This window comes from Notolepis coatsorum, assembly GCF_963971535.1.
Source record: "Notolepis coatsorum genome assembly, chromosome: 16".
Classification (NCBI taxonomy): Eukaryota; Metazoa; Chordata; class Actinopteri; order Aulopiformes; family Paralepididae; genus Notolepis; species Notolepis coatsorum.
The window spans coordinates 59,826,966-59,844,917 of NC_140180.1; the positions used below are offsets into that span (position 1 = coordinate 59,826,966).

At 41.4% G+C, this 17,952-nt stretch overlaps 2 protein-coding genes across 3 annotated transcripts in view; one reads left to right on the forward strand and one right to left on the reverse strand.

The window, feature by feature from the left end:
- Window positions 1-5,376, forward strand: part of lnx2b (ligand of numb-protein X 2b) — a 42,939-nt gene extending 37,563 nt beyond the window's left edge. For both annotated transcript variants that reach the window (XM_084331648.1, XM_084331649.1), the window contains exons 8-10: window positions 226-469; window positions 866-1,024; window positions 1,538-5,376. In XM_084331648.1, coding sequence (XP_084187774.1) covers window positions 226-469; window positions 866-1,024; window positions 1,538-1,673 — 539 coding nt within the window. In that variant the 3' untranslated portion in view covers window positions 1,674-5,376. The remainder of the gene's footprint in view (window positions 1-225; window positions 470-865; window positions 1,025-1,537) is intronic.
- Window positions 5,377-8,229: 2,853 nt separating this feature from the next.
- chic1 (cysteine-rich hydrophobic domain 1) lies at window positions 8,230-16,961 on the reverse strand (the record flags this gene model as incomplete). Its single annotated transcript, XM_084331875.1, has 6 exons — window positions 8,230-10,128; window positions 10,664-10,723; window positions 11,712-11,768; window positions 12,216-12,371; window positions 13,454-13,508; window positions 16,828-16,961. The coding sequence occupies 6 exons, from the start codon at window positions 16,959-16,961 to the stop codon at window positions 10,078-10,080; spliced, it is 513 nt and encodes a 170-aa protein (XP_084188001.1). The 3' UTR covers window positions 8,230-10,077.
- Between the last annotated feature and the right edge of the window lie 991 nt (window positions 16,962-17,952).

Here is a 17,952-nt window from a genome sequence, read left to right on the forward strand (position 1 = left end):
ATATAGTAAGAGAGATGGGAATACATAATTCATCAAAGAGTCAACACTTTGCACTGCAGATACATTTCACATTGCAAATACATTTCACACTGAATTCATGAAGCAGGATTATGCTGTTACCCAGATAACTAAAGGATACTAGTATCTCACATTCAACACAGAGATCCTCCTATGTCTGACTCTACAGGTTACTGCATCCGTATTCTGTCATTTGTGTCTCCCCAGGTGACATTATGCTGAGCATCAATGGCGTGGACCTGACCCAGCTCACATACAACGAGGCGGTGTCGGTGCTGAAGACCCAGACGGCTCAGGCCCAGGTGGTGCTGCGCGTCATCCAGACCATCTCGGAGGAGTCTGAGGAGGAGGGCGAGGCCACCAACGGGGACGAGCTGGATTCTGTAGAGAACTTACGAGAAGACAACCTCAACTGGACCCCATTGTGGACCCGCTGGCTGGGCCTGCCGAGGTACGACCCCCTTAAAGCGTGTTTCGTACTTCTGTCGGCCTGGTGTGCTTGGGTCAGAAGAACGGAGAGCATGTTTTGTCACTATAGCCATGTCAATCATTGCAACATGGACTGTGTGGATTCCCTCTGCATTGTTAGAAAATGTTCAGACCCTACGTACACAGTCGTCCAGGTCGCAATTCAGACTGTGTAGACTGCAAGAATGATGAAACACGTCATTGAAAATAAGGCTTTTGTTCTTAATTGACCTGCCTGGTTAAATAAATAGAAATAAAATGCAGCTAGAATACCTCCACTTTACTTGTAGGCAACTCTGGATGATGTGTACAGATAATAAACTGGTATTACCCTTTATTTTCATATGGACGATTTTAGACTTTCTGTCCTTTATTGCAGTAACATGCATTGGTGTCGTGACATTGTCCTGCTGAAGACCAACAACGAGAGCTGGGGCTTCAGCATCGTCGGCGGCTACGAGGAGAGCCACGGCCAGCAGCCTTTCTTCATCAAGACCATTGTGCCGGGTACACCTGCCCACTTTGACGGACGCCTCAAGTGAGTTATCCACATGTGAGGCTAGTGTATGGCTGGACAAATATAGCCAAAATATCTTAACACAATGTGTTTAGCAAACCTTTAGCAACTTATAGATTGGTTATTGATGGTTGGATGGATGATTGTTATTGTTGGTTGGATGGATGGTTAGTTATTGTTGGTTGGATGGATGGTTAGTTATTGTTGGATGGAAGGATGATTGTTATTGTTGGTTGGATGGATGCTTGTTTATTGTTAGTTGGATGGATGCTTGGTTAGAGTTCTAACATGTTCAGTTCTTTTTCTTTATCCTGTTAATTGTTTATCAAAATTATGAAAAAAGGGGGAAGTAAAATAAAATACCATCGACAATAGCAGTAAACAATTGGTGTGGGTATGTTGTGGATTCGCACCAGTATACCTTAGAATAATATAACCATCCAGCCATAGACTAGTGTTGTTGAGCTCCCAGTACCCTCAGAACAGCTGCTGACTGGAAGCCATGTGTAAATACTGTGCTGTGGTTCTCTGCAGGTGTGGTGACGAGATTGTGGCGGTGAACGGAGCCACCACGGTGGGCATGAATAACTCTTCTCTCATCCCCATGCTCAAACTACAGAAGAATAAGGTCACCCTCACCGTGGTGTCCTGGCCAGGGAGCCTGGTGTAGCTGCACCGTCTCTAGGCTAGGGATGTGCATAATGGCTATTTTGAGGGCCGACTATCCGTTGTCATTAACCGGTTGAAAACCGGCTAGCGTTTTTTAGTTTTCTTTTTGTTCGTTTTTTTTTACGTAATGTGGTTCCAAGTGGTCTGCCGTGATAGCTAACTGTCCAGGGGTGCTGCACACAATCTGCCCATTTCACATTCTAATTCTCTCTCTCTCTCTCTCTCAACACGACAGTACAAATCCATCCAACGTTACCAGATGACATTCGTACAACATACGCTACACAGCAATCATCCATGAGTTAACACTGCTGCTCATCATCACAACAATGTTAAAGCATAATGTTAGCTAACTACAGAAATACAGTGCACCTGCATAACCATTAATAGTGACACTAAGACTGATTGAAACTTTTGGGGTCACTCCATTCCCCCCGTTACCTTGCAATGCAGATTGATCAGGTTATTCCTCCCGACTCCTCTCTCTCTGTGTCAGTGAGGTTGGTGTTCGAATGAGAATGCGCTGTCTCTCTCTCAGCAAGCAGGAAATGGTCTAGATTTCGCTCACACTTATTTCCATCTCATGTGTTCACTTTATTTAAGATGTTTACACATTCACCCTATAAAATGAATACTAAATTATATTAAAAAAACTAAATTGAATTAATCATTAAGAATATCCAGTTAATTTAAAGTGACTAACTGGTTAACTGGCTAGCTGGATATCCTTGCACATCCCAGGCGCTTTCGGACCAAACGGTTTTGGGGACTCCCCCGAAGAGGAAATACCCACTGGGGAAGCTCCCCCAAGAACTACATACTTCCAAGGACCTTTTTCTGTTTGCATTCACACCACCAATAGGAACGCTGAAGTGACGTAAGCCGGCCGCGTTTCTGCCTTTCCCCGGAGACGGGACAGTGGCTGGGCACGTACTGAGGAGCTTGGCTGCATTCCAACCTCACTTTGCTTGGCCAAATAGCGAATAATTGTAAATAACGTTATTTCACCTATAAAGACAACAACACTGCTTAACTTGTAAAATCTTGTTGTAGCTAAGAGATTCTATTAAAAATGTCACATAACATTAAGCATTTCCTGGTTGGTAACAAGATGAGAGTGGCCAACAGCGAACATTAAATACTTAACCTACAAACACGAAACTGTTTTGACAGCAAAATATTGATGCAACAAAGAGATTAGCTGGGAAATAGGTATTTCAACTAGAATAGAGGTTGACTCAGGCATTGTCATGTTGAAAAGTGCTGACACAGAGCTGATATCATGGGATGACGTCTGGACCAATCACCATACACTTATGTCACTCGGGTTTCTCTTGTGCTGGGAGAGTACAGTGCCTACCCTGAAGTAGGAGAGGTTTCTCTTGTGCTGGGTGAGTACTGTGCCTACCCTGAAGTAGGAGAGGTTTCTCTTGTGCTGGGAGAGTACTGTGCCTACCCTGAAGTAGGAGAGGTTTCTCTTGTGCTTGGAGAGTACTGTGCCTACCCTGAAGTAGGAGAGGTTTCTCTTGTGCTGGGAGAGTACTGTGCCTACCCTGAAGTAGGAGAGGTTTCTCTTGTGCTGGGAGAGTACTGTGCCTACCCTGAAGTAGGAGAGGTTTCTCTTGTGCTGGGAGAGTACTGTGCCTACCCTGAAGTAGGAGAGGTTTCTCTTGTGCGGGGAGAGTACTGTGCCTACCCTGAAGTAGGAGAGGTTTCTCTTGTGCTTGGAGAGTACTGTGCCTACCCTGAAGTAGGAGAGGTTTCTCTTGTGCGGGGAGAGTACTGTGCCTACCCTGAAGTAGGAGAGGTTTCTCTTGTGCTGGGAGAGTACTGTGCCTACCCTGAAGTAGGAGAGGTTTCTCTTGTGCGGGGAGAGTACTGTGCCTACCCTGAAGTAGGAGAGGTTTCTCTTGTGCTGGGAGAGTACAGTGCCTACTCTGAAGTAGGAGAGGTTTCTCTTGTGCTGGGAGAGTACTGTGCCTACCCTGAAGTAGGAGCTAAAAGAAAATCCCACAAAACGCTGTTCTGAGAACTATGATCGTCCTCGGGTCCTGCATTGCAGACACAAAAAAGGGGGTAGTTCCTCCAGCAGTTATTAGAACTATGATAAAGTTCCTCTGGTCCGAAAGACAGACACTCTCTCTCTCTCTCTCTCTCTCTCTCTTTTTCCTCACACACACACACCCTGCCCCTGCTCAGCTGCAGTCTCCCTGTCCATGACACATGTACATTAGAATCACAGATTGTCACCATACATCTTTTGACCATCTCAGTTCACCTGTGTCACTCAGTAGTCTCTGGGATGACTTTCACAGTAGATGCACTTACACATCGGGCCTGTATAGTGTGGGACAGACTGTCAAATGATTCGGCCCAAGAGGCTGACTGTTATATTAAAAGGGCATTTGATTGTGTGGCTCAGTGATTGAACTTGATTAATCAGGGTGGAAGATTGACAATCAGTGACTAATTACTATTCTAAGGGTAAAATGGAAGGAATGTTATCTTTTTGGAATAGCTATTTTTACCCCGTCTTGAAAGCTTTATGCGATAGTACGTAGCGGATTTTACCTGTTGAATATATATTTTTAGTTTTTATGCGTTAGTAATGAGTCATTATTCAAATGATTCACATCTAGCAATATTATCCAATGATGGATTATAGTGTACATTTACATAATAGCAATGACAAAATATGAATGACTTGGTGTAATGAGGAAACCATATCTGTTGACCGTGTAGACAAGATGCCAAAGTCAGAGAAATCCTCCTCCCAATTCCTTTAGTCTTTTACTACTACTTTGATTTTTACTGGATGTTGGTGTTTATCCTTGTTATGCAAAGACATTAAGTGGCTTTTGATTTTATTAAATGAATAATTCATTTGCCGATACCACAGTACTGTACAACGCCTCATATACTGAATGTCTTTGATAAAGTGGGTGCCTTGTACATGTTGGAAGGATGAATCAGAATGTGTACTTGCCTTAATTGCCACTAAACCAAAATGCTGTTTTTACCCCCTTTTTATTTTGCTCCCATTTAGTTGTTTAGCGTAGTGGAGTTTGTTCAAACATTTCGATATTCATAGTAAGTCTCCTCCCTTTTTATATAGATGGGTTTCTGTGCAACCTCATTACAGATGTGTGGAACCGTGGGATATTAACGCAAAGTAAAAACATCTGTTACGCATTCAATTGCACAAATCCATTCATAGTCTGGTTCATAGTCATCATTGCTGATAATTAATTATGAAGCCAGTTGTTGAGCTAGGTAAGCTACCATGTGAAAATAAGTGTAGTAACTTAACCAGAATGCATTCCTCGTCAAGTAATGCATCCAGCATTATTCATGTATTAACAAGGTTGACAAATTAAATATGGCTATTGCTTACACTAATCACAACTCCTCGTTAGCTGGGACTTTTCAACACAGTTTATTGCCCCTGGCTGTGTGCGTAACTAGTGACGTTGGTAACAACAAACCCATCTGGACTAGCTTGTTAGTTACCTCCATTCTTCTTTTTCAGGGCTACAAAGACGCTCACAGTGGCCTTTCTCATAACTTGGGGATGGTGTGGAAATAGTGAGAATTTTCTTTCATTATTAGTATTTTCTTGAGTAAAGAGTGGCTGTGAAATATAGGCATTATATCATATGTATTGGACCATCCAATGTTTCATAATTCTCAATAAACTCTTAAGGAATCAAAATCTTGTTATGTCTCATTGATTTCTGCACAAATGTAGGCTCAATATCAAAGCCCCATCATTGTGATATTCTTCCATGGACATTGCCAGATCAAAGCTTGTGTCCCCTGCTACACATCCAGGCCGTGGCTCTTTGGTTTTACTGCTGCTTGGTCTCATGGCCTCTGACGGCACTGTGAATATCATTCATCTGGAGTGGCGTGAAGGGTAAGTGGTCCAGGCCAGAGCCCACAGAAGTGGCTGGTGATGAGGAATATAAATCACTGTTGTAGGGAAGTGGAACGAGCAGCGGACACCAGTCAAGGACATCCTTTTTTAAATCACCCTGTCCTGGGGATCCTGTGAGGTTTAACCCGTTCAGCTGTATGATCTGGGGATCCTGTGAGGTTTAACCCGTTCAGCTGTATGATCTGGGGATCATGTGAGGTTTAACCCGTTCAGCTGTATGATCTGGGGATCCTGTGAGGTTTAACCCGTTCAGCTGTATGATCTGGGGATCCTGTGACTGAGGTTTAACCTGTTCAGCTGTATGATCTGGGGATCCTGTGAGGTTTAACCCGTTCAGCTGTATGATCTCGCACATGAGATTAGAATTTTGAGAACTGAACATTCTAATGATGTTACAATGGCATAGAATTCAGAGGGAGTAAAATACACGTAATTTGTGATAAACTGTGACCAGTGTGCCTCAACTCCAGCACTGTAGCCATTCTCTGGTGGCAGAGTTGTAGACCAAGGATAGCTGAATATGTGCACAAAGTGCAATCAGTTTGTCAAGTTATGGCTTTTCAAATTTGATAAATTTGTATGGTTGATTATAGCACCACCATCTGGCAGATTGATGGTGGTATTTGTTGTTAGGCATTGGCACAACAATATCCCAATTATGTGTCAATTGTCCAAATTCAAAATTGCGGAAAGTCCAATATGGCAGATATGGACGGTCCTATGGGAAAATGTGTAGCCCAAGGGTAGCTAGATGTGTACAAAGTTTCATGTCAATAGGAGTGTAGTGTTATGGCTGTTATAAGTAACCTTTACATTTAGACCTTAATAGCCACCATCTGGTCGATTGCCGTGATATTTGCTATCATGCATCAGCACACGAATACTAGTATAGTCTATCATATACCAGGTCGTGGCAAACAATTTATTTAGTTATTTGTAAAAGATTAAAAAGGGGAATGCCACCCATTTTAAGAATTCACGTACCATATTCCTGCACCCCAGGAAATTCTGTTGATATATGGATTTGTAGATAGAAATCAAAGAAAACCCATTTGTGATGTCACATGGATGTAAAATTTGGGGCTGTTCCATAAACAATGAATGGGGCACTAACTTTGTGGAGCCATAAAATGTTGAGTTCTCGGACTCAAATAGTATTTATATTCTAGTATTACTAACCAGGCTGAACCTGAATTTAATCCTAATGGGTGTAAGAGCTCACATACATTTAGGGCCCACAGATCAGTCAGTTGTCTACTTAACATTTACTCCAGCTTGAAGCTAAACATGGGTTGAAGCACATGATACATGGATTTTGTTAGGAAGGAAAGTCACGTTTACTACAACCTACTGTATGGGACAGACTGCACAACAGGGTGAGTATAGGATGATCAAATGCATCAGAAAGGTCCAGTGTACAGTACACTGTACACACACACACACCCTGTTCACGGCTCAGTCTGCCCCCTAGTGGGGAGAGAGAGACACTCTGCAAATCGGTTAAAGGATTAGTTCAGGTTTTTGAAATACCCTAACTGACTTTACAGTCCTTTCAGCACTTCCACCAATGCTTAGGTTATTAAGATACTGAAAGTTGTTTAGGTTGTTAAGATACTGCAAGTTGTTTAGGTTGTTAAGATACTGCAAGTTGTTGACGGTAGTGAGCAATGCTAGTGCAAGTCAATGGGACCAAGACTATTTAAGTTCCCGCATTTCACTGTATACCTGTATGCCGTGACAAATAAAACTCTTGTATCTTGTATCTAAGTGAAAGAAACTTAAAGACGTAGTTATCCCTGTGAGGTACCCCGAGAGCTACTTTGTTTGTGGAATTCTCAAAATCCTTTCATACAATAATCTGTGAATATATCTCTTAACTATTGATCCTCTTAAGATATGAGTTGGAGTAGCCTTGTATTTAATTTATATTTATAGTTAATTAGCCAAATGCACGAGTGTCTGATAATAGAACTACCTGCACTTGTTTTGAGTAGAACCCATCTTACCGGTATTCAAAATGCAAAAACATTTACCAACTCCAAGTTTGTACCGTTATTAAGATGACTTGGTAAAGCTAGTATAGAGGAATATGGTCGACGTCTCATGTTCCTGCGTTTAAGACTTGTCTACGTCCCAGCTTCTACAGGGAGGCACAATGTGAACTGTAAAACAAAGAACAAAGAGGTCCATAAAATCAACCTCTGCACCTCACAATGAAGCCCACGACTTGTGTGTTCGGGGGTTGCTGTGATAGAGCGGTCTAGAATTCCTAAAAAAATCTGGCCCACAGCTCTATAACCTTAAAAGGCGGTAGCCATTTATGTTAATAGTATTCTTGAGTTTTACAAAATGTGTCAAGTAATTACAAGCTGTCTTGTAAAGTTAACGATTCAACACCTTGTTAAACATAACAAATAGCTGGTTTTCTGAAGTGAGGCAGCAAGCTTTGGGCAAAGTACCAGTAAGTGCATTACCAGAACAGGCCAATCTTTTTTACCAAGATGCTTCTTCACTTATTAGCCAAGTAAAATGATAGTGTCAACACAGTCAAACACCCCCCCCCCCCCCCCCATTTACAGAATGGGTTCAAGTGAGAGATAGATGACAGCAATAAAGAGAATTCAAAATCAACAATTTATTTCTTCTCTCCATAGGGATTGAGTCATCATGACAAACATTTACAAGAATTGTAACAGGGACAATACTGAAGGAGTTGTTTTTATCTCCTTAACGAGTGAACAGATTTTAATCTGTCCTTCTGTGGTACTGCTCCAGAGGCTCTTAATGCAACGCATCGCAAGCTCTCCACTCGGAATTAGGAAAAACAATATTAATACTGGACAGAATGACTGTAACAAAAGGAGATTTTATCTCAATACGCCATGTACTGTGTGGATGTACATAACAAAATACAACACAGGGAAATATAAAACTATAAAATGGACACAGGCTGAGCTGTGATCAAATGACCAAAAATAAACTAGTCAAAGTACAGAGTTCAAATTGTTGTTTTCCAAACAGCACATCGGGAAGAGAGGCAGCCACCTCTGGTTAAAATGGATGACTTGAATTGAACGACTTCTTCTTCATTGGCAAAGACCACGCGATAACATGCACCACTAGTGTCGCTGTATGACTATTCAGGGCCTCAGATGCACCGCGATCTGAAATCCTGAAATTTTGATGAGCTCAAGTGCAATTATCAGTCCTAACTCTGGCATCACATACATTGTAATGTAACTATATGGCTTACTAGGTAAACAGGTCCATATAAACTGGAAAAGGTACATACTGTAGACATTTTTCATAAAAACAAAAACTATGGTACAGCAATATATTGGCAGGACCAACTAAAGAGCTAAGTAACCTTATGTAAACAATGGTATACCACTGTACAGCTGATCCTAACATAGTATTTTACAAGTAATCTTTTTCTAGCTAGGTCCCATGTACAGAGGGTAAAAGGTTAAGAAATACACATGACATACACTGTACGTTAGGCCAATTCAACCATCCCATCTACTTGCAAAGAACTGACATGGAGGAGAGGAGACCCAGCAGCAGCCTTTGAACTTGTTGAACCACCCGTTGCCTTTCTCGTCCTGTTACATGTAATTTTTTTTAAGTATTATTATTATATACGGTATAAGGCAAGGATGCTCAAGGAGGCGTCAAACTCTTTGCAAAGGATTAATGATATAGATGGGATATAGGTTGATGATTCTTTGGGGTAAATGCACTTTTGCAAAGTTTAGATTCCTTTTTTTTTTTTTTTTATCATATACATATATACGTATAACGAAAGAAATATTGGAGTGTAGAAGTCGACCGATTGTGGATTTTTAAAGGCCATTATAATAATAATTTATTATTATTATAATTATAATAGTGTTAGTTTGGAGGAGGAAAAGATTGATAGCTGATTAATTGGCTGATATCAACCCCAACCCCCTGTGTTTGGGCCTAATTCTGCATGTGGCTAGCATACATTAGCCTGTAAAGAGGAGTCTTATATGGTTAGATTGAGCCCATTTTCATTCGATATCTTGAGGTGAGAAGTCAAGGGACACTTTTGAAAATAGCATGACATGACTGGCATGACCTTTGGATTCCTCCAGATCTCTAGTTGTATATGATGCCCACTAGAGCCCTGTAAAGACTGCTAATCAAACAGCAGGATGACGCTAACATAAACAGCCAATAGTTTATAAAACGTCCTCTCTGCAGCAATTTATCGGCCGACCTCTATTAGAGTGCAACAAAGGGAACTGGTCTACTTTTGTTAGGAAATGTGCAAAATCTGCTCTAAAGCAAAGTGACAGTGTTGCAAATTGTAATGTACAAGGTACTGGGAGATGTGTGGGTCATCACAAGATACCCTTGCAGACCCTTTATTCCAACATACTGTATATACAAGGCACTAAGGATAGGATTCAAGGGCCATACATCCAGTCTCACCGCAGCCTCCTTAGTCTGGTCGGAATATAGGATATCTGGGTAAGAACTCTATAAGAATCACCTATGAAGGAAAAAGAGATTCTCTGTCAGAACAAATTAATCTGAATCTCAAACCCAGTTCTGAACATGGTTACAACATTGTGGACAGATAACAATACTGTGAATTAGGGCTGGGCGATTCTTGCTAAAATGTGAATCACGATTTTTCTCTCTAAGAATTGAGATCACGATTCTCTCACATGATTCTTATTTTTTCAATAAAATCATTTATTGCACTCTTTCTTAAACAGACAACATAACATATATGAAAGTGCTTGACTTAAACTTAAAAGTCTCTTGTAACATACAAAATAACTCGAGTCAGAATCGTCATCATTTTAAAAAGTTAAGTAAAAAGTTAAAGATATATATATATTTTTTTTAATAAAAAAAAATTTGTAATAAAAAAAATCGTCATAATTTAGACATGAGATTGCATAGGTCTATGAATCGAGATCGCGATTTTCTTTTCGATTAGTTGCCCAGCCCTACTGTGAATTACTTGTTTTATTTTTGGTTATTGGCGCGTGTATGATTGTGCACATGTCTTTACTTACATATTCCATCATATTACTGCTTTCACATTTTCTTTTGCTGAGTTTCCAGTGCAGCCCCAGCTGATGGGTGGAGACAAGATACAACATGGTGAATTAAAGGTCCCATATTGTAGTCCTTTATATAGGTCACTGAGGTCCCCAACTCCCCATAACAAGTCTTTGAATTATTTGAGCAGAAAATAAAAATACTCAAGAATATGCATTCTAGCAGCAGACTGTGTCTGTTACGAGCACGCCACTTTTATTGTACAAATACGATAATTATCAGATCAAATTCAGATCAGAAAATGTTGTCAGAAACATATTTTAGATTAAAAAGAGAACGTTTATGAGCAAGCCGCCATCTTGTACACCTTGAGGCGTTACTAACTATGCAGATTGTGGCTGCAATTCTGAATGGCTCATTTCAAAAGGGAGGGCTCTTGTCACAGCCGGACTGCAGAAACTGCACTATGTACATATTTCACAATTTCTCAGTGTTGACCCACATTGTGTAAAAACAATGCAAAACACAGGAAAGGGCAATTTTTACAATAGGGGCCCTTAACATCTCCCTCTCTCTCTCACACACACACACACACACACACACACACACACACACACACACACACACACACACACACACACGCACACACACGCACGCACACAAACAAAGTCACACACACAAGAGGAAAATCTGTCTGGGATCTCCCCTTTAGTGTGAGGGGAATTTGTGAAAGCACTGGGCTGTCTGGTCTGGCTGGGGTCAAACTGTGGCCAGACACCCTGAAGAGTTTCCTTTATGCCTCTGCACAGCTACTAGCTGTAATGTGTTGCTGCGAGACAAAACAAAATTAACGTGCCATTTTACTGCTGACCTTATGGTCCGCTCAGACCCTGTGCTCTAGATCAGCAGATCTGACTGAAATAGCTGGAAGGGTTAAAGTTTAGGTAATAGGTTAATGATCATTATCCATCACTGGCAGCTACACTTCATACAGGGAACACCGACAGAGCCACTTAGGCCCTTCCAGACAGGTGCTAATCTGCAGTTTGTCTTCTCTCTTACCTTGTGGTATAATCGGTTATTTTCCCATTCTAACAGCTTCTGAATGGACCTTCTCGTCTGTCGGGAGAAAAAGGACACGCGCGTTAATGCAGAAGGTTACAATACCCTCTCCCTTTTAACAGATAACAGTAAACGGCCACAGTGTCAGCATTTATGGACTGGACTCCCAGTTTACCAGCCAGTCATTTCCACTTTGTTGCCAGCTAGAAGCGCCACCTTTAAATGACACACTTGAACTGGGCTGAGAGCTGCGCGGCGCAGCCTATAATTTTTTACACAGAGCCACTAATTGAACATGTGGCGTCATTGCCCTCTACACTTACACCCCCCCCCCCCCCCCCCCCCCGAAATCAGCTCTAATTACTCAGGGGCTGTTATAGCAATCTAAGACGTAGGCCAATACAACTGGGACTGCTATAACAGCCCCTGAGTAATTGGAGCTGATTTTAAGAGAGAGAGTGAGACTGTGTGTGCGGCGCACGTCACAGGAGGGCTGGGACTTACTCTCTTGTTGAGGCAGACGACGGGCCACAGACTGCAGCCTACTGTACAGCAACAACACAGGCAGCCGCAGAAAAGCCACTTCACATTGACAGGCAGGTTCTTCTTCAAGCAAGCGTTGACTCTGCTGATGCTGGTTTTAAACTCCTCTGGTGCTACCTAGAAAGAACAAGGCAGGGGGGTGCATGTCTGAACAGAAGCCCAAATTAACAGCTCCTTACCGTACAGTGATGGGGAACTTGCTAATGTTTTTTAAATAAACTTTGACTTCCATTCCCCTTAAACTGAAGCATGGGACAAAACAGCTGAGAGTATGAGGGGGGAGGGGAGAAATTATTCAGAAACACTTCCTGATTGTAGTGACTTGAAAAGATTCCCTAATTGCTCAAAAGAAACCTGTCCCGGAGGATCAAAGAGCTTTAGAAAACAAACAGGGAGATATTTGCTGATGTTCTCCAGAGATGAGATGAGATCTCTGAATAAGTACGCCTGTAACTCGCTCGCCAAGCTCTAAGACTATTCAGGCCAAGGAGAGACTCAAAAGGAGAGATAAGCTCACTGCCTGTGGCAGCGCCGGCCCTAACAGCATGAATGGATGCTCATTCCTCGCTGGGTCTGTACGCCATAAAACCGGGGTCGTAATCTTTTATGACAGGATGCAAAGGTCTCTTTGCAAACAGCCAAAGACCTCAGAATAAAGCCCAGCAGGGCCTGATCTGCACCCTTCAATCATCATAATTGTGACCTCATTCATCACATGTCACCTTGGGTCACAATACTGAAGGTACTCTTTATTACCCCACACTTCCCTCTGCCTGCTCTTACCCCTACAGCCTTTTTGTGTTCCAGCGTCCGACCCAGGAAGCCGGTCCTTTCTTGTGCGAGGTCTTTTATTTCATTATTTTATCACCTGGTTTGCTGTGCCTTCCTAAATACTAGGGTCCCCGCCAGCCGAGCACCATATAGATGCTTATTACTCATTTACAGAGCTTACACTGCAACACATTCAGCCACCCTGGATGCCCGCCGTGCGTCGCTTGAAATGCACTGCGGTCAGGATGAAAACCACTCCGAGGCTTGAAAGAGGCAATTTAGGGGAAAGTCTGGTTTGTCAACGGCCCAAAAGAACCACAGAATCAACCGTGGCTTTAATTGCTTAATTCATCCCTACTCTGAATCAAATAGAAAGCATTCGACAAGACACTGCTTATTGTGCTCAACAATAAAGATTTAAGCTTTACCTTTCCAGTGAGAACAGAGGGGAACTCTGTGTCAAATTTGTTGCTCAATCCAAACCTGTCAAAACAAAGACAATGATAAAGTTACATTAAATGTTAGGTACACCGTTGTTACAGATTTTTTTGAAGTAACATTTTTATTCCTAATATAAAACCCACCCTAAACGAGAATCTGAGAGGTTTTGCATGCCTGAATATCCCTATATCAGACAGTTAAACCAATATCCCTGACCATGACACATGTTTTTCAAATATAGACACAGGAAACCCCAAGAATCATTTGTCAAGTCACCAAAAGTCAAAACCTATTAATTGTTAATGAGTTGCAGACTGACTTTATGGTGTCAGAATCAGAATGTTTGTCAGATATTTTACATTCAAGTGATTGTTATTTCAGTGTAGTGCTGCTAACAGTGTAGAACAGGGAAATGTGTCCATAACTAATATTAATCTCGCATTTATAAATCAGGGAGCTCAATGACATCATCACCATCATGTACAACTATTTTTTTGTATCCACTTTTTCTCCTTATTTTTCTATTTTTCTCCCATCCCAATTTCGTATCGCCAATTCTCCCCTCTCCTGTCTTGAACGTTGCTAGACTATGCCTCCCACTGGTCGGCTGTAGTGAGGATAGAAGCCTTGCATCACGTGTCCCCTCCGGTACACGAGGAGGCAGCCTGACGCATCTTTTCACCAGACAGCGCGGACTCTTAGTGGCGAGGAGTAACGCGTGGGAGGCTCACGCTGCCCCCGATACGTCTCTGCTGTACAGGCGTCACCCAACCAACCTGTAGGAGTCGCTGTCCACAACGTCCAATCCCCACCCATCGACTTTCCACCCGCTACCTCTGCCAATTGAGATAGTATGACGACTGGCCCAAGCCGCAGGCAATGCCGACTCGGGGAGTCGAGACCGGAGTCTCTTGCATTGGTGACGAGCGCAATCTCCGCTACGCCACCCAGTCGCCTCCTCATCATGTACAACTCTAAGGTGTATGTTGATCTACTGTACTGTATTGTTGTCCGTCCTTGTAATCTTGTGTCATGGTCACTGCCCTCTTGCTCAACGCTCTTAAGCGATCTGCTGCGCTACGTCGAGCCTTGAGGTGTTGTTTCTTAACTGACTGAACTGATATATGTTCTCTATGTTTCTTAACTGACTGAACAAGTATGTTCTCCGTTTCTTAACTGACTGAAGTGAACTGAGTATGTTCTCTGTTTCTTAAAGGAACACGCCAACTTTTGGGGAAATTAGCTTATTTGCCATCTACCCTGGAGTTAGACAAGCAGATACATACCCTTTTCTTCTCTGTGCATGCATTTGGCTTAGGGAACAGCCGCACCGTTAGCCTAGCTTAGCGGCATTCACTGGAAGTAGGTATGCCAGTGCAGCCTAGTTCCCAACAGTCACGAAATACACTCCAAATACAACTCCAAAACGTTCCTGTAAACATGTTGTGACCTGTGTATTTACCACGTGAAAAAAAATATTATAATAATTAGACATTTTCGTTTTCGAAGCAGATAAATACTCTGAACTATTTTTTGCCAAACCACTGCTGCCTGTGTGCAGTGATTTCATCACCTCAAAAGCCCCGGTTTTCAAAACTTGTCTAACCTCAGGGTAGATGGCAAATAAGCTAATTTCCCAAAAAGTTGGCATGTTCCTTTAACTGACTGAGCGAGTATGTTCTCCGTTTCTTAACTGACTGAGCGAGTATGTTCTCTATGTTTCTTAAGTGACTGAGAACTGAGCGAGTATGTTCTCTGTTTCTTAACTGACTGAACTGAGCAAGTATGTTCTCCATGTTTCTTAACTGACTGAACTGAGCGAGTATGTTCTCTATGTTTCTTAACTGACCGAACTGAGCAATTATGTTCTCTATGTTTCTTAACTGACTTAACTGAGCAAGTATGTGCTCTACATGCACAAGGCGAATACAATCTTGATATTGTGTCAAAGGTCACAGTAACAATGTAGGCTCGTGTCTGTGATTCTATTTTAAAGTTGATTATTGATCTCCATTTCTATTAACACTGACCACCAGCAGAATACTGGTTCTGCTTTTACTGTGGCTGGTATGTTTATTGAAAAGACGATTTGGCACCAAACGTACATTTTAGGTTCATTTCTATCTTGCTTATTTGCCTGGTGAAATAATTCAAGTGAATTCTGAGCTCCACCAGCCACTACAGCTATATTGAATTAAAATGTCAGTTAACTGCAAACAAGAGCAGAGTTAGAAGACTATACAAAAATAGCTCCAGTGTTGTTGAACTTCTCCAAAGTGTCAAACGACCTTGTAGGTGAAATAGCTACAAGAATCAATGAGCCACGTGCCTAGTGGACAACTTCCTGGTGTGATGTAATTTAAGCCTACTGTTTTATTTGATGTCAGTATCGTTGCTTCTTTCTTTGATGCAAAGCAGTCAAGCATTAGGTGTGCATTTCTAAATTGAACATTGTAAATTCATACCACTGAATTACAATCTGTATTAAGTGTAAAACCCTGTCCATGGTTTACTTTAGAGCAGAATATGGCCAGGGAGAAGGTGTAGCTGCCATTGAACACTGTGAACATAAATTCAGACTATGACACACCACAGAATTGTACTTGCAAAATGTGAGATAAGGTCGGGGTTAAAGTAAGCACTGGGTTTATAATTAGGCTAACCTTGGCTAAGCCTATATCTTGCCTATATCCTATATGGCTATAGGTGGCTATTATAGCCTATATCTTTGCAGTTTTGCAGTAATTGACATGTCGACTGAATGACGTATTCAAAGAGGGTGGCGTGCTTTATGAACAAGGCCCATCGTGATAGATAAGTTATACATTGACATTACATCTTGTACAGTACATCTTGAATCAACCTGCCCTGTTGTCACTACTGCGTCCAGAATTGACAGCTGCTTGTAAAACAGATTTTTGCCTGTAATGATACATCAGATTAAGACTCACTGCTGACAGGGGTAGTAAACTGAAGACATATATTCAGTATTATATTATATCGTGGATTGACGGACAATGATGTTAACAATAATGATGCTGAAAACATGGGTATAATTTAACGTTAGCTAAACCACATGAAAACCACACACATTTTGACTATTTAACGTTGGCCGGCTCGTTGACGGTGCTTCAGAATGTTACGAGGATCAATACGTATCAATGCAACGTATTTATGTTGTTAGTTAGCTGGCCACCTAACGTTTGCTACGTATTTTCAACCCAAAAAACTACGGCTGTTGTGGTTAACGTTGACTTAGCTGTGAGGCTAGCAAGCAGCTAGCTAGTTGTGCTAAAGATGCAGTAAGCAGAACAACACAGCAAAGCCGACAGGGAAGAGCAACAAAGATGTTATTGCTTACACTGTGATGTGTCCAGCCCCGCGCATAATCACGGGTTCTGGACAATATCTGGGTAAGTGTTCTTCACTAACTACGTGCTCAATCTGCTCATCTTCTTCGTCTTCTAACTCATAAATTGTATCAAAGTCCGCCATGTTGGTTTAGTGAGAGACGCTCGTCATCACGGCTTCCTGCCAGGCTGCGCGCGCACGAGCGTTTATTATAACACGTTATAATAGGACTTATCACAATCTATAATATATCTCCTCGTAAACTGACATTTAAAAGATACAATTTCAAATATAAAAATATATAATACAAAGCCTCAAATAAATCCTTAGAACAAAATTGCAATTAGGCATTCAACTATTTGATCATTCAAATCTGAGAGATGTTAAGAATACTACTTTATTCTGGGTGCGATATTAACTTTATTATACATTATTCGCCAAGGTTATGCATATCAAACTTTGAATGTTTCCTCTAAAACAGTTTACATTTGGGCTGATAGCCTATGAATCTCTGACCCTGTCAAAGTAGAACGGTCTCCTCCTGATCCAACATAATAGTCAAGCCAGCTTATAAAATCATATGGCAAATATGTGACTATAGCTCTCAGAAATCTCATAACCCAGTAGCCTAAATATGACGACCATGATTTATATAACAATTTTAGTAGCGTGTATGCCTATGTTTAAGCCTATTGGCGAACAAATATGCAAACCTAAAACTACAAAATGCAACGTGAATTGGATGCCAAATTTGAGAAGTTTGATGCTAAATGCTTTTAGACCTGATGTAAACAAACATTTGAATACATATATATTCCATGACAGTCAATTGTATTGAGCATGTATTTAATGGACTATAGCAAGGGGTGTTCCATCTGTAAATATACTTACAGCCAGACCCAATTGCAGATGTGAAAAGTTACTCAAACTGCCCATTTATTTGGGCTATTGTTCAGGTAGCTATATTGGATGCATTTGACATACGAGCGAAGTTGCCTTATAAAAGACAAATAGCTAAGTGTACATAAACCATACTACAGAAAGAAGAACTTGCCTGAAACTGACATGCATGCTGAAATTTGAATTTTTGTTCCAAAAGTTCCAAAGTCAAAAATAACAGAAAACTATATGTATA